This window comes from Symphodus melops (genome assembly GCF_947650265.1).
Source record: "Symphodus melops genome assembly, chromosome: 12".
Lineage (NCBI taxonomy): Eukaryota > Metazoa > Chordata > Actinopteri > Labriformes > Labridae > Symphodus > Symphodus melops.
In genome coordinates this window covers 11,693,007-11,719,903 of record NC_136702.1, presented here as the reverse complement: position 1 = coordinate 11,719,903, position 26,897 = coordinate 11,693,007, and the positions used below count along the sequence as shown (strand labels likewise).

Genomic DNA, 26,897 nt, shown 5'->3' with positions numbered 1-26,897 from the left:
TATGAAGACAGTTTAATTAGAAAGTCTGACAGCTGCTGATACATGCAGGCAGGCTGTTAAAGTGTCCTCAGACACAAACTGTTGTGTTGAATATCATCCGGCCTGTGGCTCCTCCAGCATATGAATGAGAGCGAGAGAGCCATCCAGAGCCCAGCTTCTGTTTGACATCTGCCGAGAGATTTTCTGTGCGTGCAGTTTTAGATCACAGCTGGCAGGGAAATATATCTCAGTTTTGACCTTTTTCAAATGAATGTAAATTAATTTGGTCCTAAGTGTAGGTGTCAACTTCTCGCAGAGCTGGAATTAAGACTATCAAATAAATAACTTAATAATAGTGTATGAGTTTAGATTAATCTAACTGTTCTAGTGACAAAAACAAAGCGTAACGCTGGAACATATGACAACTGTATTCTACTGTCAAATTACCACCTTCAGAAAGAGCAAACCAAAATGAGCAGATAATTCAGAACTGTTTTCAGTAACACAATGCAAAGGACAATGTCTGTAGCTATGCCAGTGGCTCTGCTAGCTGTAGTAGCATGTAGCTAACTCAGGTTCCCGCAATCTTAGGAAGCTAAACAATAAACGTTGTTTGCTCACAATAAAACACAGTAAAGTTATTTTTTTTAATGTGTCACCTATTATTGATTAGTTTTTCATGGTATATTCCTGCAACCTTGCGCACCTAAGAACACATAGACTGTGTACGGGCTACTCTGTTGGCCATTGCTATCATCTATGTGTTGAGTTTATTTCACAAATGTAATAGAGAGCAAAAAGGTTTGAGCTCAACATTACACTGGACAAAATGTAACTGAAAGTAAAGTCTAAACAAAATTTCATGTTTATCAAGCCAATAGTATCATCGACACCTCTTAAAGATTTTGTTAACGTGCTGGGCTCAGAAGAAGAAGGAAGTCAAAGGGATCAAAGTCAGTAGAGTTCATCATCTGAGCAAGATATTGTCTAAACTCAAGACACTGTCGACATATTTTTGAGACTGAGGGACTGGAGCCATGCTGCTGTAATGGCTATAAATGAAGAAATCTGCCAGATAAAGCATGAAGACAAGAGACAGATACATAACACATCTTTTCTATTTAATTAATATAAATCACTAATTGATATAAAATGTTAAAGAAATAAAAAAAGGCTGAAGTTTGACTTCATTTACTTGACAATGCACGTGTTAAGACAGTATACAGGCTTTACAGGCTTACTTACAGGCCTCTGGAGGAACAGAGTTCAGCATTATCTAGCAGATATTTTATTTGTTCGTTTAGCATTTGCTTCTGTAAAGCTGAAGAAACAAAACAAAGAACAGGAAGATCATTTAACGTGAGGTCCTTTGTGATATACAAAACATTTTGAAACAGAGTACCTTTAAAGTTGGACGATATCTCAGGAAAAGAATGGCGCCACGGACCAGCTGTACAACTAAATGTTACAGTTTGGGTGAAATCCAAAAGAAAACTTACAGAACTGTAAACAAAGGCGCATGACACACATCGGAAACGTACCACTGATTGCAGAGATCACCGTTTAAAGAAAGTATGCAGGTTGTATTGGCAAGTTAACTTCTGAGTCCAAATGAATTCACCGTAAATGCAAGTGAACAAGGCAGTACAATGAAAAAGATCGAGTGAATATGTTGTCATGTTCGGACATTTTCAAACTAATAAATCCGTCTAATATTCTGCAGTTCTAATAAAAGCATAACCTACTCAAATGCTCAGGTAACAGTTTCTTCCTTGAAGAACAATGCTAACAATCCGTCGCCTATGTCATTAATTGAATAGATCTTTTTCAATTTCTAAGACCACTGGCCGTCTCAGAAATGTCCGGTAAGCCATCTTTGGATGCCAAAATGTGTCCCGCCAAGTGTTTTTTAAATAAATATTAGGTCCGTGCCACTATAAGGGCACTGAAACCATCAAGTCTCTTGTCTTGCGATTTTTCTCTTTACAATGCTCGACCCTCGGGATGTCTTCCAAGGCCTTTCTTATTCAGCCTCTTCCTTTTGAGGCAGCCTCAAATGTCTGTTTTGATTTTGTCCAGAGAGTTGTCGATCTTTGTGAGAGTCTTTTTGATGCGTAACGCTGTCAATCTGGCCGATGGATTCTGGTACCAGCACTCCTTCATGAGCTTAGCCATGGAGGTTAAAGTCTAAAAAGGGAGAATAAGACATTAAATCAGTTGTGTTCCTTTTGTATTCACAGTATGTCAATGAGATTTCTTTTAATTTTCTGGCCATTAAAAAAGTTTGAATATTACTTACCGGGTCTGAAAACCATCTGTTGGGTATGTTTGGCCTCTGCTGATCAACACACACAACCTTCTTCATGTCCTCAAAGCTGGGGTCAGTTGGGACCACGTCATGAAAGGGTGGCTTGTAGTCTTCTACAATGCCTACAAGTGGAACAAAATGTTTAACAATTCATCTATAAGAGCATACAATTCGAGACAAAAGGGGTAAGAAAAAGAATCAACTGTAAAATGACTGAATTTAAAATACATTGAGGGGAATGAATAAAGGACTCATGACATAGCAAGACCAGCCACATCTTACTGTCTCAAGTGCAGCCTCAGGACAAAATGAATATACAAGATTAAAGGGTTGGAGGACAAATCAATATCTCAAGTGTCACTCAGTTGCTAATTTAAAATGATAAACCTATTTGGTACAAGATGGAGGACGGAGGTTTTATTAAGGCCTGTGCTTTTTCCACAGAACACAGTCAGTGAATGCTGAAGTTTGTATCAAGGCCAAATATTTCTACCTGTAGCAGAGACTTTTTTTTTTTAAACTTAGTTCTGAGTTCTTTATTAACGCTAAAGAAAACCACACAATCTCTTTTCATTACAAATCAAATGCTCAATATTTCCCAATGCCATCACTAACGTCAACATATCAACCTATTCCACAACTGATGGAGTCAGTAAATCCAGCATTCGCATGTTGTATTGATCATGTACTGACCGTTGCTAACCGTCCTCCGGGCGATCTCCCACAGGACGAGGCCGAGAGCCCAAATGTCCACTCTCTTGAAAGACTCAAAACAGTCCATCTGGATGGAGTCATCAAGTACTTCTGGGGCCATGTAGCGCTTTGTGCCCACTTTAGGATTGTTCCCCACATCTAACTCGTTGGTGTCTTGAAAATGCATGACCGCCAGACCTGGAAGTAAAACACAGAGCACTTTAAAGACCCAGACGTAAAACAAAATCAAATACTCCAAGTGATAAATGATTGTGTTTGTTTGAAGGTAGGGTAGGTCATTTCCTGCAGATACACTTTTAAAGTTTTTGGTTGAAATTGTCTTTATGTCCTGACAGTAATTAAGTGAGGGGCGGGGCTTTTGAGGGGGCACACAGGGGAGGGGGTGAGAACGGAGAGGATGCCACTTTCAAAATCATGCTAGTTTTCGAAAATGACCAACTCTGCCTTTAAGTTTTCCTTCAAAACAAAGCTTTAATGGCCATCTTTAAATTCTTTAAAATTACACAAACTCTTGTCATTCTACACCTATAATAATAATAATACCTATAATCAGATAATCTTTTTTTTTTTTTGACTGCTTAACAAGAAATGTCCACTTACACACCGACAAGCTACTCTACAGGGTATGATCGCTTCAGGATTCCAGATTTCCACATCACATTTGTGTGATTTGTACAGCAGATCATAAAGTGTTGATATTGTGATGTCACTGGTGTTATGTGTTATATGTTTATGCTGAAGAGTGATTTTCAAAAAAAACAAAAACGGTTTGAAGTAAAAGTACGCCAAACTTCTTCTTGTGAAGAGGGGGCTTTGAATTGGGTTTAAAATCTGGTGAGGACAAAAAAACTCGATCCACTCCACCAAGCGATTTGAAAGCAGTACTTGTTTGTCGTAAACAGTCCTTTCCTCTCACACAGGATGTTCTCAGACCAAAGAACACCTCGCTTTGGAGACAAACAAGTGTTGCCATGTCAGAAATGCGTCATCTGGTACATAATCATTACAACTAAATTTGTAAACGTCAAGCCCCCACCAGGTTTTGGCTTGAATGTGATTTATTTTTGATTTAAGCATTTGCAATGGGAACATTGGTGTTTAGGATAAAGTGGTCTCTGAATGTGCTTTTGATTGAGCTGAGAGGTCCATACAGCAGTAGCTGTTCTTGCTAAATTACCAACAAATATACCTAACTAGATAGATAAGAGAAGAGCAATATTGTTCAAAGTACATAATTTTCACATCCTGTGCACAAATTATTTAACCTCAAGCTTTCATAAGTACTGCATTTTATAAATAAGAAAGTAAACAAAGACATGAATTTAAAAAATGTATCAGTCCATTTCCTTACCAAGGTCAGCGATGCAGCACTGTCCGTTCTTTTTCACCAGTATATTTTTGCTCTTGAGGTCACGGTGGGCGATGGCCGGTTTGCCCTGGGTGCCAAAGATCTCGACATGGAGATGTGCCACCCCACTCGCAATAGAGAGCGCCATGCGGAGGCAGCCGGATGCATCGAGGGTGCTGAGCTGAAGATAGTCATACAAGGAGCCCATCTCGTGAAAGTGTGTGATCAACCACAACTGAGTGCTGGAGTTCCTCGAGGTCATGTCGGATGCTATGAAGCCTGAATCAAGACAAACGTGCAAAAACAAGTACTTTAAAATGTGCCTCAAAACGAGGCACTATCATAACAAATGGAGCATGTTTGGGGATGTGTCATGTGCCTGAGTAGCAGGACAAGCCGGGAGAGACGGCGGACAGCTTCTACATCAACCATGTGATGGGCTTCAAATGTTAATATGCACAGAGCGGTACCGTCACATTACCCATCTGCACTGCAACCAAAACTGGCTGCCCTTTAAAACCGTATTGATGGGTCACTTTTTGAAGCTTTCAATGGCTCCAAATAACACAAAGATCTATTGGACCCCTTTGTGCCTTGGGACATCTCTGGTAACTGTGCCTGTAGTTCTGCCTGGTGCTTCTGAACCATGTGAGCAAAGGTGACCAGGACTTTGCAGTAACAGCACCTCACAAAAAAGAATCCTCAAATTAGACTTCGTTTTATAAACTTTTTTTTAGTATTATTCTAACTATAACTTACTGGGCTTCATCATCAACATCTTTTAATTGCCCTTTTTTTTTAGTTTTATGGTCTCTACATTGTTTTTATTTGTGCTTCCCCGCTATCTTTTATTAAGCACTCAGCAACCTAGTAAGGAAAAAAAAGTTATATAATGACTATTAATATTCTGGTGTTCAACTCTCTCCCTGGTGGATACTTTTATTCCATGGCGGTCTAACCTACTTTGAAAGTAAAAAACATCCAATTTTAAACCTTCTAAACCGATTACTCGCAGCATTACTTCCCAACTGTCTCTCCACTTCAACGGGGAGATACGTCACAAAAAGAAGCATTGCCAGACATTAAAAAGAACTTTGCAGGAATAATCCATCTTCCTGCTGATGATCTCGTTTGCTCTTGTAGATTATAAAGAGGCGTCAGTATTCATTTCAGTCCGTTTCATGATTAGCTAAAAACTCATCAAAGGAACTCTTACACGAACAAAAAGTCATACATATTCTGTAAGTTAGTAATATTTTCGTCAGTGAGTTTTCAGATAACAGAAGACCTTTAAACCGTCAAAAGTACTGTGTAATGTGTTTTAAGATTGAGTATGTATCCAGCATTTAAATATCTTAAATTGTTCAAAAAAAGCCACCCAACACAGACGCAAGTGAGAGTGGACTATTAAACACGACTGTGACAGGGTTTTTCTCAGCCTTAATGCAGGAGCTATAGGACGTACCCAGGATGTTCTCGTGTCGCAGCAGCACTGAATTGTAGATCTCGGTCTCTCTGAACCAGGACTTCTCATCTCTGGAGGAAAAAATTTTGACTGCAACGCTCTCTCCCTGCCACTGGCCCCTCCACACTTCCCCGTAACGGCCCTTACCTGGCAGACAAAAACAGGGGAGAAGTTACCAAACTGTACACACAGAAATAGACTAATAAAAAGATCTGTTTCCCATCTGAGTGAATAGGTCAACATGTTTTATGACACATGAAGCTGAGAAAAAATATTAATGCAACAATGTACCTGAATATATAAATACAAATACCTAAATGTGAATAAAACTTTAAAGCACACTTAGCCTCATTCAGCTAATCGTCTCTCTGAAAGGAGCAGATTCCAGCAATTCAAATTGTGCTTTGGCCCTTTCAAAACAAAGGAGCACAAAGTAACTTGATGGATTTAGCAGCTGTAGACCACAATATGTTTTTTGCACAGCATGTGCTGGGAATCTTTGGGTGTCTCACGATTCAATTCAATTCCAATTCTTGGGGGTCACGATTTGATTCAGAATCAATTTTCGATTCAAAACTATTCTCGATTCATTGATCCACCCATTCAAAGTCTATTTTCAAATTAGTAGAATCTGAATTTCTTTCGAAAATAAATTCAAAATTGATTTTAAATCTAAGAAGAGAAGAATCTCAATTTTTACATGAATCAATTTAGTAGCTGTGGCTACTTCCTGTCAAGACAGACAATGTGCTGAATTTGTGGTAATATCAAACGGTTGTGTTAATGTAAATACAAGTTGCCCCAACATCACCTAACAACTAAATGTTCCCCCATTGGTGGATCAATAAAGTGTATCCTTATTATCCTTTTCTCAAACATTTAACACACTAAAGAAATCTCAAATACGACATATTAGCAACTTTTGGCTCCAGGGACTGGCTGAATTAATAACAACAACAAAAAAAAGAAGGTTGCAGACACTGTTGTTCAATCATCCTTGCCCAATTTCTGAATGCCCTCACTGCGCTGGTCTGTTAACCAACCCACATACATGTATTTCTTATCTACAGTGTAAAGGGAGATAAATCAGCGTCTTTGTATCTGTGAACATATGGACCATATGGTTCAGTTAGCAGGTCCATCATACAGCTGATGTTTCATTGTGGCTTTTATTCTTCAAGAGTGACTGATCAGTAAGCAACAAAGTATTGTTTACAATATACAGATGTAATAGTATATATTGTATGCACTTAGAGATATCTGTCCTTTATACATGGTGCATTGAGGATTCAGTCGAGATGTGTCACACCTTTTTGGTAAGACTTCACGGCATTTCTTGTAAGTTTCCACTTCGTCAGCACAGTGGGAGTGCTTTTATTGAAATGAATAAGGGGGCCGCATCTTCGAAGGAGGTGCTATTGTCAGTAAGAAAACAGCCTTTAACAGAACACTTACCCACACACTCATTGAGTGTGATTTGTCGTGCAACGGTTCTTTGAACAAGGAAAGGGAGTCCAGAGCCACTCCCTGAAGTGCAGGAATGATCGAGCAGATCCTGGAAAAGAGGAAAACCGAAACACATACTGAGTAAAGGGCTTGGATATTTACACGTGCGTGTGTGTGTGTGTGTGTGTGTTTTCTAAGTGAGCTGTTTTGTATGAAAACCATCCCAAAGGAATCCTGTGGCTCGAGCCTTAAAAATGATGAAATAAGGAGCATCTGGGTCTCAGATGGAGATTAATACAAGCAGGCCTTTGATGTGGCAACCACATAGGAAAGAGGGGGCATGCTATTTGTGGGTGTGGGTGTGTGTTTTTGTGCAGTGGGTGCAGGCTGCCCCCTGCTGAGTAAACAACAGAAGTGCCACCCCCTCCCTTGTGACTGGTGTGGGTGCTGAAGATTTTATCTAATCCACGGGCTAGACTCCAAAATAGGCGCAATGCTGCTAAGCCTTTTATTTTTACCTCAGACAGAAGACGTGCAGACTTGGAGTGCTGACACAAGGGGGCAGTGCACAGCAACAGAGTCAGCAGCTGCTGAGCAAAACAAACCACCAAACTAGGAGGAGAGGCTGAGGTTTGAAAACAACAGAGAAGAGTGATGCCTCAAATAAACAGATGCATAATGCAGGAGGTGCCTGAGAGACGCTTTGGAATCACAGCACAGGAATGAAAGATCATAAAAGAAATGATGAGTCTCTCAGCAGAGACTTTAAATCTCTCTTTGGTACAGGAGGATAGTTTCTAGGAGGGCACATTTTGGCCAGGCTGTCAGGCGGCAGAAGCAGAAGGTTGCAATATCGTAATAATCAGTGACGACTTCTGAGCAGTGGGCGGCAGAGGGAGCAGCACATGTGTTTGGGTCGGATTTGCTTTTCACAGCCGCACCGCTGTTCCTAATAACCCGTCTCATGATCTTGCCAAGAACTTTTTAATTATGCTGAAAAAGAAAAAAAAAACATTCTGTGTCTCCATATTTGGGAGTTTTATTGCCAAGTGCATTAACAGACTTTCGAAAAAATGTGGAGGGAAGCCAAAATCAGCTGTTCCTTTGACACACACCCACACATATGAATAATCAGTTATATGTTAACAGTCTGGCATTCATTTACAAGTTTTATAATAAGATAAACTGAAATATTGGGAGTTTGAATAGTGACAGCTGAAAAAGCGATGGAATATATAAATTCATTATTTAAATTTTTTTTAAAGTATGTGTAAGTCATTGTAGAGGATACACTGTGAAGCTAACAACTTAGCAGTTACAGTCCTTTAAATGACGAAAAGTAGACCTTGTTCAGTCTCTCCTGAACTTGATCCCGAGTGTGCGAGCCAGTGAATGTGCTGGGTTGTCTTACAGACTGAACGCTAACCACAAGACTCCACCTAACCTCTGGATCAGTTTAGTGGCTCTCCAAACAGAAACCACTCTGCAGAGAGCTTAACATCCATGCTTGAGTGGAGAGAAAATAAATAGCAAAAGACATTCCAGCACAGACTGGAAAAATGACTTAAAAGATGCTAAACTAGTGTCTGGATTTGAATTCCACCAATAGCCCCCCCCCCCCACACACACACACACACGTAGCCATCATGCTTTTAATGTTTTTAGATTGGGATTATGATCTTGAAAGTGCACAAAGTTCAGAAGGCAGTCTGCACAGCTGAATTTAATCATTTTTCGAGACAGACCTTGACCTCGGAGAGCCTAAGCAGGAGGCACTTTAAGGTATTAAGGCTTAAACATTACGAGTTGAGTGTTTTTATTTCACTGGAATTTCATAACATTTACTGAAGCAAACTTTTGAAGCGCAGCATTAAGTAATCTATTCCTTAAAGTGTGTTACTCCAGCCATTAAGTGTATTGGGATTGAGAGTCTGCATTAAGCCACAGAATTGAGTTTCAGCTTGTGTGTTAGTTTTGAGATACATCGACTTACATGAACAACTTTTGGTCCAGTGAACAAGTTTGCTTTCGCTTTGACTGGAAGGGAAGTTTATTTCACTGGCATTATGTTTCATGAAAGGGTTTCAGGTGACTTCAATGAACTTTTGATGACAGAAACGACACACAAACATCTTGATCTCAAATCTAGATTAGAAAGAGTCAAACCAGATTTATCAGGCCACCGTGTCTCGATTGTATGCCATCATGTGGGAAACGGAATACATGAGTACAAAAGGCCGGAAGTCCCAACTAATCCAAGCAAAACAGTGCTTCGACGCATCACCTGAATCCCTGGAGTTACTGCAACGTATCATTTGAAAGAAAACACACACTTGCACTTCAGAGCAACTTTTAGCGAGTGCCACCCTGCCAACCCCGCGTAGAAACAAGATTGGATGTACAATGAAAAGGATGTACAGATCTAAGAGATAGCAACTAACACTAGACAACCAGTGATTTTCATTTAAACGTTAAACTACTTTTGTTTGTTTTTTTTACATTTTCAAAGCACTTTAATAGAGTAAAAAGACAACAGCTTGAATTCTGTTCAGTTGAGGAATGAAGGAAGGAATGAGGAAAATTACAGTTGTGTTCATATATTTAAAAACAACCTAATACTTTACATCAGTATGTACGGAGTAGACAAAGTAAATAGCTTTAACTATACTGATCGAATTGATTTCAAATAGCATCTTAAACCGATGCATAAAAAAAAAGGATTCAGACACATGAAGTTTCCATAGACTCTCTTTGTTAGTGCCTCATCACAGACTGTTGATACGAACTTACAAAAGGCCACTGAGCAGTTGTATCTTACTACTTCAAACTTCTCTCACGCAGCAGACATGATCAGCCCGATAAAGGATGCGGTCATTAAAGTTTGCGTTGTACAGCTTGCTCCAGTTCTTTCTAATGTGTTTCACTAATGTTCTCCCACATGGTGTGCAACACTCACCGCCAGAGTGCTCTCCCCCACGTTGGACGCTATCAGGCCATCAATAGTTCCATATTCTGCATCTCGTGATGTTAGTCGTTCCATTTGGTTGTTGTGGATGCGTCTGAACACGAGAATGGCGACGGCAGAGAGAATGATGAGGACGATGACGGGTCCCACGATGACTAAAGCCAGTGTGGTCACGCTGTAGTTTGATAGTTCCTCAGCTGTAAGGGAGGAGAGAAAAAGTTGATAATGAGAGTTTTCCAGGTCATGGTTTAGAATTGTTAAAAAATAAAGCTGCAAAAGCTTACAAGATCAAATTGTACTTGAATCTGTGAGAATTTGGAGTTTGGTTCCTCGAAGGTGTAATATGCTCCATTTTAAACATTAATACAGCAAATATGAAAAACAGCCTCTCTAAATGAAGAAGAGTGACTTTAAACTCCCTCTTGTCTTATTGTTTGTGTTTCTGTGTTCACACAGGACAGGGCAGCCCTCCCTTCAGCTTGCAACGTGTCATTTAAAGGCTCAAACTTGTTTTATTCACGTGAAACCCTCCTTGACCAACCTTTAGTGTCGCCACCACTTGGGGGGGGGGGGGGGGGGGGGGGGGGGAGGAGCACGACGGCCCCACCAACGTAGGAACACAGTAGAGGCGTAATGGCAGATGCAAAAGTACAGCTCAAGGAAAAACAAAAGACTTTCCAAACGGACTAAAATAACTGAATCCTCTCTGGGCTGCATATCTGAATGAAGATCACTTAGAAATGGCTGCACTTGGTTGGAACACTTATGGGGTTGTGGGAGGAGAGGAAGCGGTGCACTGAAGGGACAGCTTTGTTTTGGTTGGAGAGACTGTTGCTCAAATGAAACCTCTACTGTAGATCTAGTTTGGAAGTTGAATACTGTGTCTTTAAGTAAACAACAGACGAGAGGGTCCGTTTGTCGTGATTTCGCAAGAAGTCATCATAGTTTTCAAATTTGAGGGAAACCTCTTCTTTTCTCGAACTTGACAACACACAACGAGGCTCCAGCATACAAATCACAGGTTTGCAGCACTCTGCAGACCTCTTGAAGAAACTGGGTAAGTGTGGGGATGAAGGCAGTGCAAATGCGTGCAAGACCATTCGTAAATTCCCAATACACACACACACACACACACACACACACACACACACACACACACACACACACACACACACACACACACACACACACACACACACACACACACACACACACACACACACACACACACACACACACACACACACACACACACACACACACACACACACACACACACACACACACACACACACACACAGGGTGGGTCTCTGTTGTGGCCTGAGGAACTGACCACCATTCACACTTTCCAAACATTCCAAGTAAAAAGACGACTCGGCCTGCAGCACAGACAACGATCCCCTTCTCTTTAACACTTGTAAGGAAGAGGAAGAACTCTGGAATACTCACACAGCTACATATTGTACCGGACATGAACCAGAAACACATAAAGACTAAAAATTGGGGGCAACAATGACTTAACTATAGCATAATTAAGCTGAATCATAAGGCATTAGAGAATAATACACTGTGGGTGAAAGAGTCATTTAGGTATTTTCTGATTACTAATTTTTTTTCCATCTTATACCTAAATGTAAAACCAGAAAGGATGCAGCCATGGTATTTGTGGTACACATATGTAGAAAGAAAGTGAAGGTGAAACAAACATGAAGGGCAACAACAGCTCTGTGGATAGAAGCCTGCCTCTCCTTCAATCCCCAGGTGGCTTCACCCCCTGGGCTCTTGTCTGCCAGCTCTGACAGCCTCAGAGAGGACACAGAGGAAGTGGTCCATGACTAAATGATTTTCTAAACCTGCCTTTGGATGCCCACTGGCTCCACCATATTTGTTTCAGACGGTGCCAGGAGTGCGACCACACAGAGAAGGTTATTTTACAGCCAATCACAAAGCCCTCTCCGTGTTGCATGATAGAGAGAAATTATTTGTTCTTCCTATTGTTAATACATTACTTCCTCTCGACCTGGAGAGTTGTGCTGTGCTTGAGGTGCATCCTGGGTAGTCTAGTGTACCTTTGACAGGAAGCTGTACAGTGCTGTTCATGTTGCACAGATGCCCGTGGCAGCACTCCACAATCTGCTCTCTGGAAGGTGGGGTCTTGCAGGTCAACGTGCTCTGCTCGTAGACCTTAAAGCAGCCTTTCTGGTACACCAGGGAGCCGCCGCTGACTGTCAGGGAAGAGAAACACTGGTGGCCCATGCAGCGCTTGCCTGTTACGCACGAGCTGCCCTCACACACACACTGATGCTCCTCTTTGATCAGGGGCTTTCCCTCCGTCTCTGTAAGAGATTTAAAAAGAACACATTGATGTAAAATTTGAAGGTAAAAAAAACCCACATGGTTGTCGTTGAGAAATTTGTAGCATTTTTAAAAAAGATTTTTTTTTTTAAACGAGTACAAGTGGTGTTTTGTCATGGAATAAAATTGTATGGGACATAAGGTCTAGAAAGAACAGAAGCCAGGAGAAATGTGCACAGTGTGTACAAAGTCACCTTTCCCCGGAGCTTGCACAGTGACGTTCATGTTACACAGATGGCCCTGGCAGCACTTGACGACGCGGGCCGACGAGGGTGGCATGGCACAGGTGGCTCTGTCCTCCTCGTTGTCCCTCAGGCAGCCCTTCTGTTGGACGGCCAGCCCATCAATCATCTTCAGGGAGGAGAAACAGTGCTGGCCCATGCAGCGACGGTCACGCTCGCACGCGCCGCCTTCGCACACACACTCCTGCTCCCTGAGGACCGGTCTGCCAGCAGACGGTTCTGTAGCTGATAAGAGGAAACAGAGATATGGGGGGAAACCATTAGAGAGAAACCATTAGGATCCCATTAAATTAAATGGCACTCACTTAGGTCAGAAAGTTGGAAAGGGCTGTTGGCTAGCTGAAGAGGCAAATCAAGTTAATTTAATTTTGTGAGTGTTTACAGATATGTGTGCATAGAAAATCTTATTGCTGATATTAACTGTATTGCAGTCCAAATAGACAACACTTAACAGAGAGGGATTGTATCTGATTTGTACTTCAGCAGAAGTTTAAGAGGTATAATAGTCACTAAGCTAGAAGACACCTCACCTTTAACCTCTGACTGCAAGGAGATGTTCATGTTACACAAATGCCCAGAGCAGCACTCCACCACCAGCTCGGGTATTGACAGGCTTCTGCAGTGTTGGGACCCTTCGTCACCAGCAGGAACACAGCCCTTCTGGAGAACAGTCGTCCCGTTTTGTGCGGATAGGGAGGCGAAGCACTGCTGGCCGACACATCTTCCCCCACTGCTGCAGGACTCTCCGTCACACAAACATTCAAAGTCTCTCGCGCCAGCGTCCCCTGCGAAAAAGTCAGATATCATCTTTAATTAGCTCAAATGTATTTTGTGACATTACAGTGATACTGCAATCCTTATTTTAGAAGGATGCATGTCTTCTTTTTTTATTTATCTTTTTTAATTCTAATCATGGAGAGGAGAGTGGCAATCCACCCTAGAAAAGCTCCACTTTCCACTGCATTCCTCAGTCACTGCAGTTGTTTAAAATAACACTGAGAGACAGCAGATGAGAGGCAGACAGACTGAGGAGGGGCGGTGGTAGGAAAAAAAGGGGACAGGAAAACACACACAATGGGAACAGGGCAAGTACAGATCTCTACACCTTTCTATGTGTTTGTGACCTCTAGTGATGAGAGAGTATGCCCTCTATAGGTTTTTGTTTTGTTTTTTTACAACTAGGCTGATGACTTTGCATTTCTCCACATTCAGCCATGGCAAGAAAGCTAAGTTAAAGCAGATCCTGTCTATTCATGTGAGCAGAAAGCTCTCCTCCCCCTTGCTAACGCCTTCCCTCAGGTCTGATGTGACAAGCTGTGTGTTAAAAAAAAAAAAAAGGACGCTCACCATTTAAGCTCGAGCAGGGAACGACCAGGACGATCAGCACCAAAAGAGACATATCCCTGACCGTCATGGTCGACCTAAAAGGGAATGAAGAACACAATCATTAGGACTGCACTTTAATGAATATTTGCTCGGAAAAAAGGGCAGTCACTGCAGCCACAGTCACGGGTTGCCATTTCTGTGTCGTTACCTTAAAATATTGTGGTTATTTTTGTGAAAAATCTTTGTGGGATACCACGCAGTAAGACATAACATCACAAGAGCGAGACAGATACTGACAGAATATATGCTGTTGACCTAAGAGTATTAGAGAAAGCAATTTTACAGAGGAGGTGGGGGGGGGGGGGGGCTTTCTTATTTTGGGGGAAAGAAATCAAAAAGAGTCAACACCAAGTTTAAAACGCTCATCTAAAGTGGGTCTCATGCCTTCCTGTTGTCCTGGCAACAAGGCATTGAGTGGCAAGCAATGGGGAGACTGGTGCTTTCCTATTGGCTGCCTCTGTTCATGCATGTGTGTGTGGGTGCATGTGTGTGTGTGTGTGTGTGTGTGTGTGTGTGAGAGAGAGAGAGTGAGTGTGTGTTGGAGGGACAGGCTGTTTGGCAGTGTGAGGGGAGAGGAGCAGACAGACGAGAGGAGGAGGAGGAGGAGGAGGAGGAGGAGGAAGAAGAAGAGGAGAGGAGCGCAGCAGGGAGAATGAGTGTGGGTGCCTGAATACTATCGTTTAAAGACAGTCTGATCCTTAAATATTTAATGTGTCTGTAGGAGTGCCCACATACGCCACGGAGCTATGATTGTTTGCTTTACCCAGTGACACATTTTAGCTGACGACCAGTTTAAACTCTCACTGTAAACCCAAGGGAACAACTACACATTTTGTAAAGATGATATGTGAGCTTTGTGGAGACATCATTGCCCGAAGCATGCCCCCTTTATGCCATATTCAGGACTGCGGCTGTTATTTTGGAAGCATGTGTGTGTAAGCCTGAGTGCATCTGTGCCACAGCTAAATACCCAGTGCCCCTTCCCTTACCCCTACCTCCACCCCCTCTAGGCCTTTGTGCCTGTCTTCTAGACATAAATGATTAAGCACGTAATGTTAGCATTAGCCCAACGGCGGCGTCTGTACGGGCCGCATGCACACAGACCACATGCTGCTCCTTTAATCAGAGCACAAAACAGAGGCTGCCACACAGAGATAATCAGGAGCTCTGTCTGCTCCCTTTGGACCAGGGGAGAGAGAGAGGGTATGGTGGGGGGTGGGTTGTGGGGGTGGGGGGGGGGTGCAGCAATGGGGGCATGAATAGGGCATGAGGGGGCGAGGGAGGTACATGGCCAGGGGGCAACTGGGGGACAGTGGGTCAGAGAAGGGCAGAGAAGAAGGCTAATGTGTGCTGCAGCATCGAGGTAGGCTAAATGTAGGGAAGTGGGACAAGGAGGTGTCTGGTGTCAGAGCCCACGGGGACAGAAGGAAGAAGGGCACCATGCTGGCTGGGTGTGGTGGGACGAGGTAGGGGGCAGGGGGGGGGGGGGGGGGGAACAGGATAAAGAGATAAGCAGATGCGTAAAAGAACAATAGTCTGAAGAACACAGCACAAGAGCAGAGGAAAAAAAGTGATTTTGTCTTGTTGGATATTTTCCTTATTGACTTATCAGTCAAGAAGAGAGAATAATACACACACACACACACACACACACAAAATCAAACACACACACACACACACACACACACACACACACTACTGACAGATCAATAGCTACCCCATTTAACTAAGTAGAGCATGTCATGGGGCTCGGTTTAACGGCTTCAATTAGTGTAGGTAAATGATTTGCTGCGTCTTTTGTTTACATTTACTGCTGAAAGGCCCTCGCCGGGGTGCTTAAATCATCTCTCTCTCTATTTATCTCTCCCACGCAGACGCTAGCTTAAATAAGCTGTGGTACAGTGGGAAGATGCAGCCAAGTAGAAGAGTTATAAGTCTGTAGTTATTAACAGAGAAGACATTTCCGTCTATGCACTGCGGAAACCTTTGAACCAAGCAGTCCACATCATAGACACGTCAGGTAAAGCTCGAATAAATGTTGTCATGTTAGGTAACAGCTCTGCCAGACAAACACAGAGGAAGAAACCCGGACATGATATCGGAAAACTCGAGAGGGGATTCTTGGAAAGGGAGAGGGGCAGGGGCGAGAGCATCTGCAGAACCGATTGCGATCTGAGAAGACGACTTCATGGTGCTGGCGTGCGTCTAAATGTGTAAGTGTGTGTGTGTGTGTGTATGACGTGTGTGTTTGTTGCAGTGCTCTATCCCTACGTATTGAATTCTCTGGCAGTGCTCTGCGGTGTGTGTGTGTGTTCATGAGCTGACATCCTGCCAAGGGTGTGCTCTCATTTCCCCCTCTCTATCTCTCTCAGCCCCCATCTTTCCTTTGATTCCCTCTTCCTTTGCCCTCTGATGTGGTGCTGAAATAGGAAACTAGTAGAAATACCTCACTGTATTTATAGCTTACTCTCTTTATGTTAATTGCTGTTGGGACTAAAAGTCTAATGGGCTCCACAACATTATGATTCAAGCTACATGTTTATATCAAGCTCAAAAAAAGGAGGCAAAATGCCATTTTCACTTTCTGAATACGTACATCGTTTGTTTTACAACGCACTGTGTGACGAGTGCTCTGCCGTAACTGTCACCTTCAATCTGTGAAAGGTTACGCACTTTATGTTGGACACCATTTCAAGATGTCAAGAGCTCGTAGTTTGCGTCTAAAAGAAAGTCAATCCACGACTGTGTTTAAAGTGCGACTGGTTCACCTCTTTCAGTTGACAGCACCATTACACTTCTGGGACAGTCATATTGACGGCGAGACATCACAGGGGCGTATATATATATATATATATATATATATATATATACACATATATATAGAGGCTTGAAATGGCAGCAGGAATTGGGCTTCTGCTTGTTCACCTCAGCACATAAATATGTAAATGTTACATACAAAACACAACTTGTAAAATACAGACACTGAAAGTTAGCAGACAGCTCCACCTTAATCAAGCTGAGATACGAGAAGGACACTTGGACTTGACAAAATAAATGTGATACTCGATTCTTAGTGATAACAATTGCATCATGATACAGTGATGTTGATATAATGCAAGACAATAATAAAATAATTAAAGATACACTGATTTGGCAGATCAGGACAGACTCAGATTTGGAAGAAAAAAAAAAAAAGATTTAGACGATTGACAATTCTGATGATTGTTTTGGGACTTATTTGGTGTAAAAGTCCCACAACGCCACATTATTTCTCTCCTGTTTGACATTAAAAAAAAAAAATCACGTCAGAGGTTGTTCCACAGGTGTCTTCATCTGTCCAATAAAAACAAAAAAAACCTCTTCTCTTAATCAGTTGTTAGGCGTACAAGTTTCCAACATTCACTGACATGCGTATATCTGCCAACAGGGCTGACATTGTCGGATACCGATGTTGAACCGATGCATCGATGGTTGCTAAAAAAGTGCCCCATTACTTATAACAATACCTGAAGCAGTGTCGCACATTAAAACTGCTGGACTTGTGCTTTTCCCTAAGTAATTCATCTAAACATTTACTCAGTTGCAGGTATTTGTTTGATGATATCGATGTCTCTGAAATGCGTAAGCCCTGACCTTACTCCTGGAAATACAGAAATCCCATTTAGCTCCGCACAAGGACACCAAAGTGAGTGTGCAACCCGGAGAGGAACAGGCAGAACACACTCGGCCCAGTGAGAAGTACTCCGGGGCTGACTCCTGCTGATTGCTGCTGGAGGGACTTGAAAGTGATCCTACATATCAAGGCTCCCCAATGTTACCACGCCACGTTTCCTTCTCCGACTTTCCCCCCCCCCTATGATTCCACTCCAGAGGGGCCTTCTCCATAAGCACGTCTTTTAAGAAGCTGAGCAGAGCTTAGGTTGATTAGATGGAGATGATTAAACGTTGCCACTCAGATGTCGTGATTCACCCAGCTGAGCCACAGCAACGATGCATGCAGCTGATCAGGTTGGTTGAAATACATTTGAGGAGGTGTTTACGTATCGCCGCCAACAAGACTCTGTCTTAACATGTCCTGGTGGGTCTAACGTTTCATTTCTTTTTTGTGTCTCTTGGTGACATTTTTTGAAGTGATGTTTTTTTTTTAATGGGTTTCAACAACAAACAAAACCTTTAAGTCTGGTTGGTGCTTATTTTGGTCTGTTTCATATTCAGGTCATGACGAAGGAGAGAATGACAAAACGCTACTTTGTCTGATGAGCAGTGATGTATCACTGAGGTTGAGGAGGGAGGAGGCTGGAGGCCCTGCAGGAGCTGCTGACTCATCATGCTGGCAGAGAGGGAGACAAGGGGTGGAATCTGTGTCTGAGCTGGCAGGCTGGCACAGTTACCATGGCACAAATAGCCTGGGCACCGAGGAGAACTGCAGCAAACTGCGGGGCGCGCCAACGAGAGCAGGCGGAGACTGGGGCAATGCGGAGCCTGCCCGCGTTGCGTGTCCCTGCTCCATTCCCCAGACTCAGACCCAGACAGCCAGAGAGTCGGCATGCCGTCAGGGACACACAGATGGTTCGCTCCTAGGTGCATGTGGGTGTTAATACAGACCTGAGGGCGAAAGTCCTCCTCTCTGCTGCAGCCCACATTCATATTCACAGTACAGCTCAGCAAATCAACACATTCAGCTCAGTCTGAAAAACAGAATCTGCCTACAGTCAAACACACCGCTCGGTATGACTAGAACAAAGCTAATGGAATAAACACACTAACATTTTGTAGGTTATACGAGTATGGCTGTTCCCTGCAAGACCAAAATGATCATTATCAGTCTCAAAAACCCTGCGTTCAACTCACCAGTTTGGGGCAGTTGAATCTCTACCTGTTTGCATTTTATCAGCCTCGTTGTACACGGACGTGTGTCCCAGCAACAGCCTGGATGGGTGTAAACTTTAAAAGCCACAAATCTCTCAGTCAGTGTACATGAGGTTTTTTTTTATCTGAAGCCGAATTATCCGCAGAGGTCTCCTCCTCTCCAAAACAAACCAGCCTGGTGACTAATAGCATGTAAAAGACTGAGTCAAGCAGTTACGTGTTAGAAAAATGTGAATTTGTCTGCTGTTCATCTGCAGGGTTGAGGGACTCACTAGTTGAATACAATTCTTTAAAGATTAAATTATCAAGAAACAAAAAAAAAACTGTACTTACATGAAATTTTTGGAAGAAAAAAAATCAAACTTTTAATGTAAAGACGAGAGACTGTTTTCTCATTAGAGGTAAAACTTTAGACTCGTTTGGACTGATAAAGCAGGAGAGACGTTGTGCTTGATAATAAGGACATCTTTTAACAGCAACAAACATCTACTCAGCTTTAGTTTAAATCACGTCAAGTTAATGCTTCATAGATCCTTGAGCTCCAAACTGCACTTTTGTTTCCGCACTTGAAGGCTCTTACTCAAACATTGCTTTACAGAAGCAAGAGTTGTCAAAGCTTTTAAACGCAAACACAACCTGGCGATGTTTCATCTTTTAAATGAGCAACAAAATGATGGGAATGTTTCTAAACCAACGTCAGTATTGTGTAGGATGCAGTATTTAGACAGTTTGTGTGGTCGTGTTGGATGCAACAGAAACATGTCTGTTGAATTCACCAGAGCTTTGGATCTACTCAACAAAAACAAAGATTATAAGAAACAAACCTTGCCAGCTAAAGAGAAACTAAAACAATAAATAAATGAGGGACTTCTGGAACCTTTAAAGAGCAAAGGTCCATCTCTCAGGGCCTACAGCTATCAAACCCCGTCTCCTTTCACATTAGGAGGAAGTAAATGCCCCTCTGTCTGAGGTCCATTCTCACTCACACATGTGTTGTTGCAGGTTCTTGTCACACACACACACACACACACACACACACACACACACACACACACACACACACACACACACACACACACACACACACACACACACACACACACACACACACACACACACACACACACACACACACACACACACACACACACACACACACACACACACACACACACACACACACAATGGATCAAATGTATTTAGAGACAATAATCACCTTGACTTTTCTCTTCTGTGAAACTCTTAAAGTTCGCAGACGACACCACCGTCATCGGTCTCATCCAGGACGGTGACGAGTCAGAACCATCTGGACCTGAAGCCGCTCAAGACTATGAAGAGGACAGTGAACTTTAGGAGGACCCCCCCCCACCACCACCACCACCACCATTCTGAACAGCACAGTGTCTACTGTGGACTCGTTCAGTTTCCTGGGATCCACAGTCTCAGGGGACCTGAAGTGGACCTCCCACATAGACACAATCAGAAAGAAGGCCCAGCAGAGGATGTACTTCCTGCTTCAGCTGAGGAAGTTCAACCTGCCCCAGGAGCTGCTGATCATGTTCTACACCCAGACACAACAAAGCCAGCACAAAGAACTGAGGCAACGCTTACATTCAAATACAACAACAGATGGTTTTTGTTCTCTCGGGGGTTTTCTTATGGCTTTGCGTTGTTTACAGTCCTGTGGGACTAAAACTTTTAAAAAAAGGCCCCGTGAATACTGTTAACAAGTCTTCTAGGCAATGGTCACCATAGCAATTAGACGTCCATTTTCACACGGCCATCAAAACATCAGCCAATTCAAACACAGTCTTAATGTCGGCCATGTTTGCTTCCAGAGGAATGCACAAACACTCTCCCGTCCAAACGAGCGTCTCACATAGTTCACTAGCCAAACGGTGGGGGGAATACTTTTCTCTAAAGGACACTTTGATTTGTAGAACGCTACACCTTCCAAACACATTTGTCTCCTCCAGAAACAATCAGAGGAGGCAAACAGACAAAAGAGCTGCGCGGGAGGATATTGTTTTGATTCATTCTGAGGCGGACCTGCCAAACACTGAGCTAAATGAGTCAGACGGCTAATATGATGCTAACCATTTTGCTGTGTGACCCACAAACGTCGACCTAACCATTCACCACCGTGGTGAGAATCACTCAGCAAACAGCTTGCAACAAAACAATGAATGTGTATACAGAACTATACGCGGGGCCGTTACATCCTGCTGCCAACGGAGACAGCCGGGAGTTTTCTTGCTTTTCCCGAGAGGGAGTCACTTCTGAGGAGAAAGACCAGAAAACTAACATTAGAGACGTCAGCTTGGAGATGTAAGGCTGCCATATGCATGTGGGTTAAACAACGGAGGGGATTTTGACTGTGGTTCAAATCCTCAGATACTATGATTACACTGATATAGTCGACGCACATGTCTCGAAAACAGCACAAAATATTGATTTCTGTCATTTTTACTTGCAAGATAAAAAAAAAGAAAAAGAAAAAGAATGAAAGTGTGACAAATTCTCCATTTTGGCTCCATCGGGAGAAATGGACTGCAGTCGATCAAACAATTTCCATTTCCATGGAAAACCCGCTGAAACACCACCATAGTATCCGAACTACAGTTGAAGGCCTCGTGACCCTGCCCTGAGATTAAACATAAATTATTCTCAGCGCCTCGAACAAAGTGCCCTCACCGAGTAAGAGCCTGTTACTGGGACTGGGAATAAGATCAGAGAGAAGAGGCAGCAACAGAAACAAAGCCACAACTTTCCCCACTAACAGCTGAGAGATAAGACAAGAGCACTGAGGCGAGTGAAGGGCTCATAAAATGTGTATTGCAGACTGTCTCCAGTGCAGTCTGGGGTTAGCACAGAGAGAGAGAGAGAGAGAGAGAGAGAGAGAGAGAGAGAGAGAGAGAGAGAGCTGGGCCACTGCAGATCTATGTGCGTGTGTGTGTGCGCATCAGTGCAGACAGTGTCTCCCTTCTCTCTGTCTCCACTTGTCTCCCTCCACATTTGAAGACAGAAGAAGAGAAATCAATATGTCTGTAGAGAGCCACCAGAAGAAGAGGGAGAGCAGGACTCGAAGCTGGCATATGCACAGGCGCTCCTTTCTTTTATCTCATTCTCTTTCTCCCCTCTCTAACTTCCCGAGTCATGCTGAGACTGCAGCGCCCGCAAGTCCCAGACAGCTCCTCTCATCGTGATATGTTTGGGCTACATAAGGCTGATGATTATTAAAAGGCTCAAGGATTTCTCTCTTTTTTTTTTTTGGACTAATAAAAACGCTGCAGACAGAGGGCCCCTTTCTGAAAGAGCTGGACATGAGCACAGAGCAGAAGCGAATTTCAGCCCACATGCTGTATTCCTCTGCAGCCTGCCGCCTCATGTCTTGCCAGGTTCGTTAAGAGTCAAACGTTCTGGTATAAGTCAGCGCACACACACACACACACACACACACACACACACACAGGACATACACATGGCAGGACATACACATGGCTGAGATAGTTGAAGATTGCTACTCTACTGCCGCTCTCTCTTTTCCTCAGTTGCCCCTTTACACCTGCATTTACATACAAGTTCATCCACCATCACACACACACACTCACACATAATCCCCTCCCCTCCTCCCAACTTGAGAGACATAGAAGAGCGATGAGCCTCAGACTGTTCTTGCTCAGACTTGAAGCAGTCTATCTTGGTCTCATAACTGCGCTTCTCTTGTTAACGACAGACTGTGTAACCTGATTCCACACGTACACACACACACACACACACACACACACACACAAACACACACCGTCCCTCCCCCACCCCTAAAACACTCTCTCAAGAGTTTTTTGGGAGCTTGCATATTGTTCCAACCCAAACTGCCAGCTGCTTCTGACAGCCAAATTACTGTGCACAGAGAAATGATCGCCATCAGAGTCCCCCCCCCCCCCCCCCCCCAAACACACACACTAACCTCATTCTTTCTGAAAGGTTAAGGACCTCTGTTGTCACATTTTACACTTCATGTCCTTGTCCACCATGTAAAAGAAACCAAGACAGCAGCGCACAGACGTCTGCAGCCAAAAGGATTCAAGAGTCAAAACTTGAATGAGTGCTGCGTGGGAGAGGCAAGACTTCGAGATTAGGATCAGAGGCTCTTATTTCGAAAAGTTCGTTCAAAGGCGGCAGTGCTGCCGCATCTCGTGATTATTTTCTGCATCGCTTAATCTGATGAGAAGTTCCTTCTTTGTTTTTGTTTTTTTTAGATTGATCAGCAAATTTGTAAAATGTTTGAAAAAAAAGAAGAAGAAAAACCCCAGCAATTACAGTTTCCCAAGTGGAAAATGGAATATGGAATACTTCAGATCTCACATTTACGTAAGCAGAACTAACTTCATTTGGACTTTTCTGGATGAATGACTCGAATACTAAAATGTGTTGAATGATCAGCAAAAATCTCTCAGTTGATTCTGGACACTGGAGACCTTTTTGGACACTCAGTCAGAGACTTTAACAGCTCACAGAGTCAGAGTCTTTGTCTCGACTAAACAGTGGAATGTCAGAATCGTCTTTGACTCCTGGGAAGCATAAAGATCAACTGATGAAAGAATAATAACATTAATCAACCAATAATCTACATAAAAGGAGCAGCCATCAGACTGATAGGATGTACCAACAGTCAAAAGTGTTGCAGACAACTTGTGTTGGATCTATGAGTAGATTCTGTTGAGCAACTAAGTGACTGTGTATTTATTTTCCCCTTTGTCCAAGCAACTTTAAATTAAAAAAAAAAGAAACAGTTGGTTAGGCCAATACTGCTTGGGTTTCTTTGTTGGTCCAAGACAGTCGGATAAACTCCAAACTGGTCGAGTTACCGAAGAATGGCGGATTTAAAAAAAACCCAATAATATTGTTGTAGCGCAGGAGACGAGGAGAATAATAAGAGGGCTGAACACTGGATCCTCAAGATCCCCCACTGTTGAGCCAGATCTCAGGCCCGACGTTCTTTTATCGGACCACTATCAGCCAGACCCCCCCCCCCCCCCAGAAGACAGCAGGCGCCCACCAAGAGGTCTGGCCTCAGTGACTGGTCAGCTATGGGGTTACATTCTCCAGATTGTCAAGCAGTAACACAAACACACACAGAACAAATAACCTCAACCCGAGAAGCGTCAACTGGTGGGGGTCATTAATGTTTAAAAACACTTAAAGTGGATTATTCATATGGATTAAAGACGAGCAGGCTTGGCGGTCGGACTGTTATGCGTGCAGAGACATAAAAGTTTGGCCCAATGAAATGCATTGCGATAAAGATGAGCTCGACTTTGTTGCATTCAATAACAGAATGTATGCATGAGAAGAAGCGCGTGATCAAGTTGTCCCCAGACATCCAGACTACCGGGGAAGGAAATCCTGATAAGTATGTGGGAATGTAATATAGTTATAGAGCGAGGATCCAACACAGTGGATTCTGAGGAGCAACACTTCAGTGCGAGACATTCCCATTCACACTTCCTTTAATCTGCTCAGTTATCTCTGAATGTTTTCAGCTAGTCTTGACACCTCTGTAATGAAGTTTGCACCCTCTCTTCAGCACATTTACATGTGACTAGTAGGCTTGCTGCAAGCTTTACACACCGTTTCTGTTTCCTGTCACTGGTCATAAGGAGGGGGAATCATGCAGCTCTGCACTGTTTAGAAACACCATCTTTGGGATGTTTAAAATGTGTCTTCGCTGTGAAGAAATTCAAAATTGAAACTACTGTAGACAATGCTGTGTGTTTGGCTCGCCACCCCGCCTCCCCCCCTCCTGTGCTGTGATTGTGATGTTAAGAGAGCTCAGCAGGAGATGATGAGAGCCACGATCAAGCAGGAACGACCCTCCCAAAAGACTGTTTGCATGACAACAACAACAACTCCCAACAAAGTCACAACTAGTCGCGATGTTGTGAGCGTGGTGTGATTGCGCAACACCCACAGTCTTTCCCAGATGACCAAAGGCATTTAATGAAAGGGTTTTAGTGATGGACTCATCACCATTCATCACTCAGACACGTCTCTGCTATGACGAGCATCCATCACATTTTAAGATGCAAAAAGCCTTCTCGTTTTGTCGCTTGGGAAGCTACACATAATTTTGCCAGGCTGTAATTTGAACAGGCCAAGATTTGGGGAAGAAAAACTGGAAAGGAGACAGGAAGGATTCTTGGGAGAATCACGTCACGAAACATTTTCCTACTGACTTCTCCACGTCTATTCCCCCGTGATACATTAAATGCATGGACGCTTTGGTTAATATACGATATTAAAATACAACACTTACCTTAGAGGGTTTTTTTTTGCTTTATGATGTGCTCGGTGTTTTGGCGCAGTTCGAACTATTCTGCCATCTCCCGAGAATTCACCGACAATACCGGATTTGTTTTCCAAAGTCTGAAAAGCAGAAACTACATGACGCCAACGCTGTCGTCTGTCGTCCGCTCGATCGTAAAAAAAAAGTGAGAAATTCACTCGATGTTCGTATTCAAGAGCGAGACAAAATAAAAACACATTTTGTTATGCCGTTCCTCTTCACACATTTGCACTGTCCGAGCTTCACAACTAGCCCAGACAGAGTAAAAGCCAGGATTGGAGGAGGAAGTTACCTTGCAACAACTCGCTGTAATTAAACAGCGTCAAATTACATGCGTCAAGGGTATACGTTTCCGGTTAGGGGTTTCAAAATAAAGCCCATTTGTCAGCTTCGTTATTCCTGTAGGCTGCAGGAAAATGTTTAAATATCAAGATAATAAGGTAAGATACTCTTGATCAAACTCTAGTAACATTTATTATATTTCTTGATTATTTACAAACTGATGAGGTCATGTTCTCGTGAATTGTTTAGCATTACTTATTTAAATTCGTGCTAGTTCTGTTTTATTTCTTTTAATTGTTTTGCATCAATATACCAAGTCAGATTGCGTCTATGTGTAAATGTTATACTAGTTGGCAATAAAACCTGATTATGATTCTAAATGTATCAGTATATAATACAATGCTGGAGTACGAACCACCAGATTTGTTTGTAATATTAGACCAATATACAAATACTACAGGCTATATTTATGTACACAGTATAAATAATTCATGTATTTTTTTTAGGGATAGTGCACATTCATGAACATAAATGTCCATGTGCCAGGTTATAGCCATTGGCTAAATTCCATCTGTAGCCCCATGGCAGGTTGTAAAGAGGTGAAAGTGCTTAAAGTGCTGCTCAGGAAGGTAGTGTCACAGTGCTCAAGTATTGCACATACTTAAGAGGAACTGTTGTAAATACAATATATAGGCTATAATCCTTTTTCTACAATTCATTTAGCAGACACTTTTATACAAAGCGATGTACATCAGAGAGTAAGTACAACAAAACAAAACAAGGATATAGAACATTATCTTATCAGCAGCATCATCATCACCTTATATTCAATATAAATCTCTAGTCTAACAGTCTATATCAAATCAGTGTAGCACAATAAAAAGCAAGAATTGATCTTTTTAAGTAAAAAAGAAAAAGGTAAATTAAAGTACCTCAGAAATGTTAACTAAAAGTTGTTACGGGGACAGATTGGTTTAGCTGTCTGATGTACTACTTTTGAAGAATATTGAGAAAAGACACACAAAGGCTGAGGGATTTTATCGTAGCTCAGATTAATATCCTGGTATGTATCCCAGATATAATAACAATTTGTGAGGTTCGTCTAATACAAAAAGTCCAAAGCGATTTAAAGTACTCTTATGCTGAAGCTAAAGCCTGCACTTCCGGTCACAGAATTGTTTCCCCTAGTTAA

At 42.6% G+C, this 26,897-nt stretch overlaps 1 protein-coding gene across 3 annotated transcripts; it reads right to left on the bottom strand.

The window, feature by feature from the left end:
• Positions 1–1,079: 1,079 nt before the first annotated feature.
• LOC306832779 (activin receptor type-1-like) lies at positions 1,080–25,761 on the bottom strand. 3 transcript variants are annotated; one of them, XM_079357730.1, is made up of 12 exons: positions 25,394–25,761; positions 14,170–14,243; positions 13,353–13,607; positions 12,775–13,047; positions 12,295–12,561; positions 10,217–10,422; positions 7,270–7,369; positions 5,815–5,961; positions 4,353–4,628; positions 2,981–3,178; positions 2,279–2,409; positions 1,080–2,166 (listed from the first exon to the last, which is right to left on the bottom strand). In XM_079357730.1, the coding sequence occupies exons 2-12, from the start codon at positions 14,234–14,236 to the stop codon at positions 2,032–2,034; spliced, it is 2,055 nt and encodes a 684-aa protein (XP_079213856.1). In that variant the 5' UTR covers positions 14,237–14,243; positions 25,394–25,761; the 3' UTR covers positions 1,080–2,031. The 3 variants fall into 3 exon arrangements, with proteins under 3 accessions (XP_079213856.1, XP_079213857.1, XP_079213855.1); XM_079357731.1 differs by lacking the exon at positions 25,394–25,761 and adding an exon at positions 20,294–20,429; XM_079357729.1 differs by lacking the exon at positions 25,394–25,761 and adding an exon at positions 14,357–14,436.
• Positions 25,762–26,897: the final 1,136 nt, after the last annotated feature.

Coding starts and splice junctions, on each gene's coding strand:
- LOC306832779 (XM_079357729.1), bottom strand. CDS start 14,421: ATGTTATGTCTTACTGCGTGGTATCCCACAAAGATTTTTCACAAAAAT. Junction 12,562..12,774: donor TGTGCAAGCTCCGGGGAAAG/GTGACTTTGTAC, acceptor AATCTCTTACAG/AGACGGAGGGAAAGCCCCTG. Junction 2,167..2,278: donor ACAGATGGTTTTCAGACCCG/GTAAGTAATATT, acceptor CTCCCTTTTTAG/ACTTTAACCTCCATGGCTAA.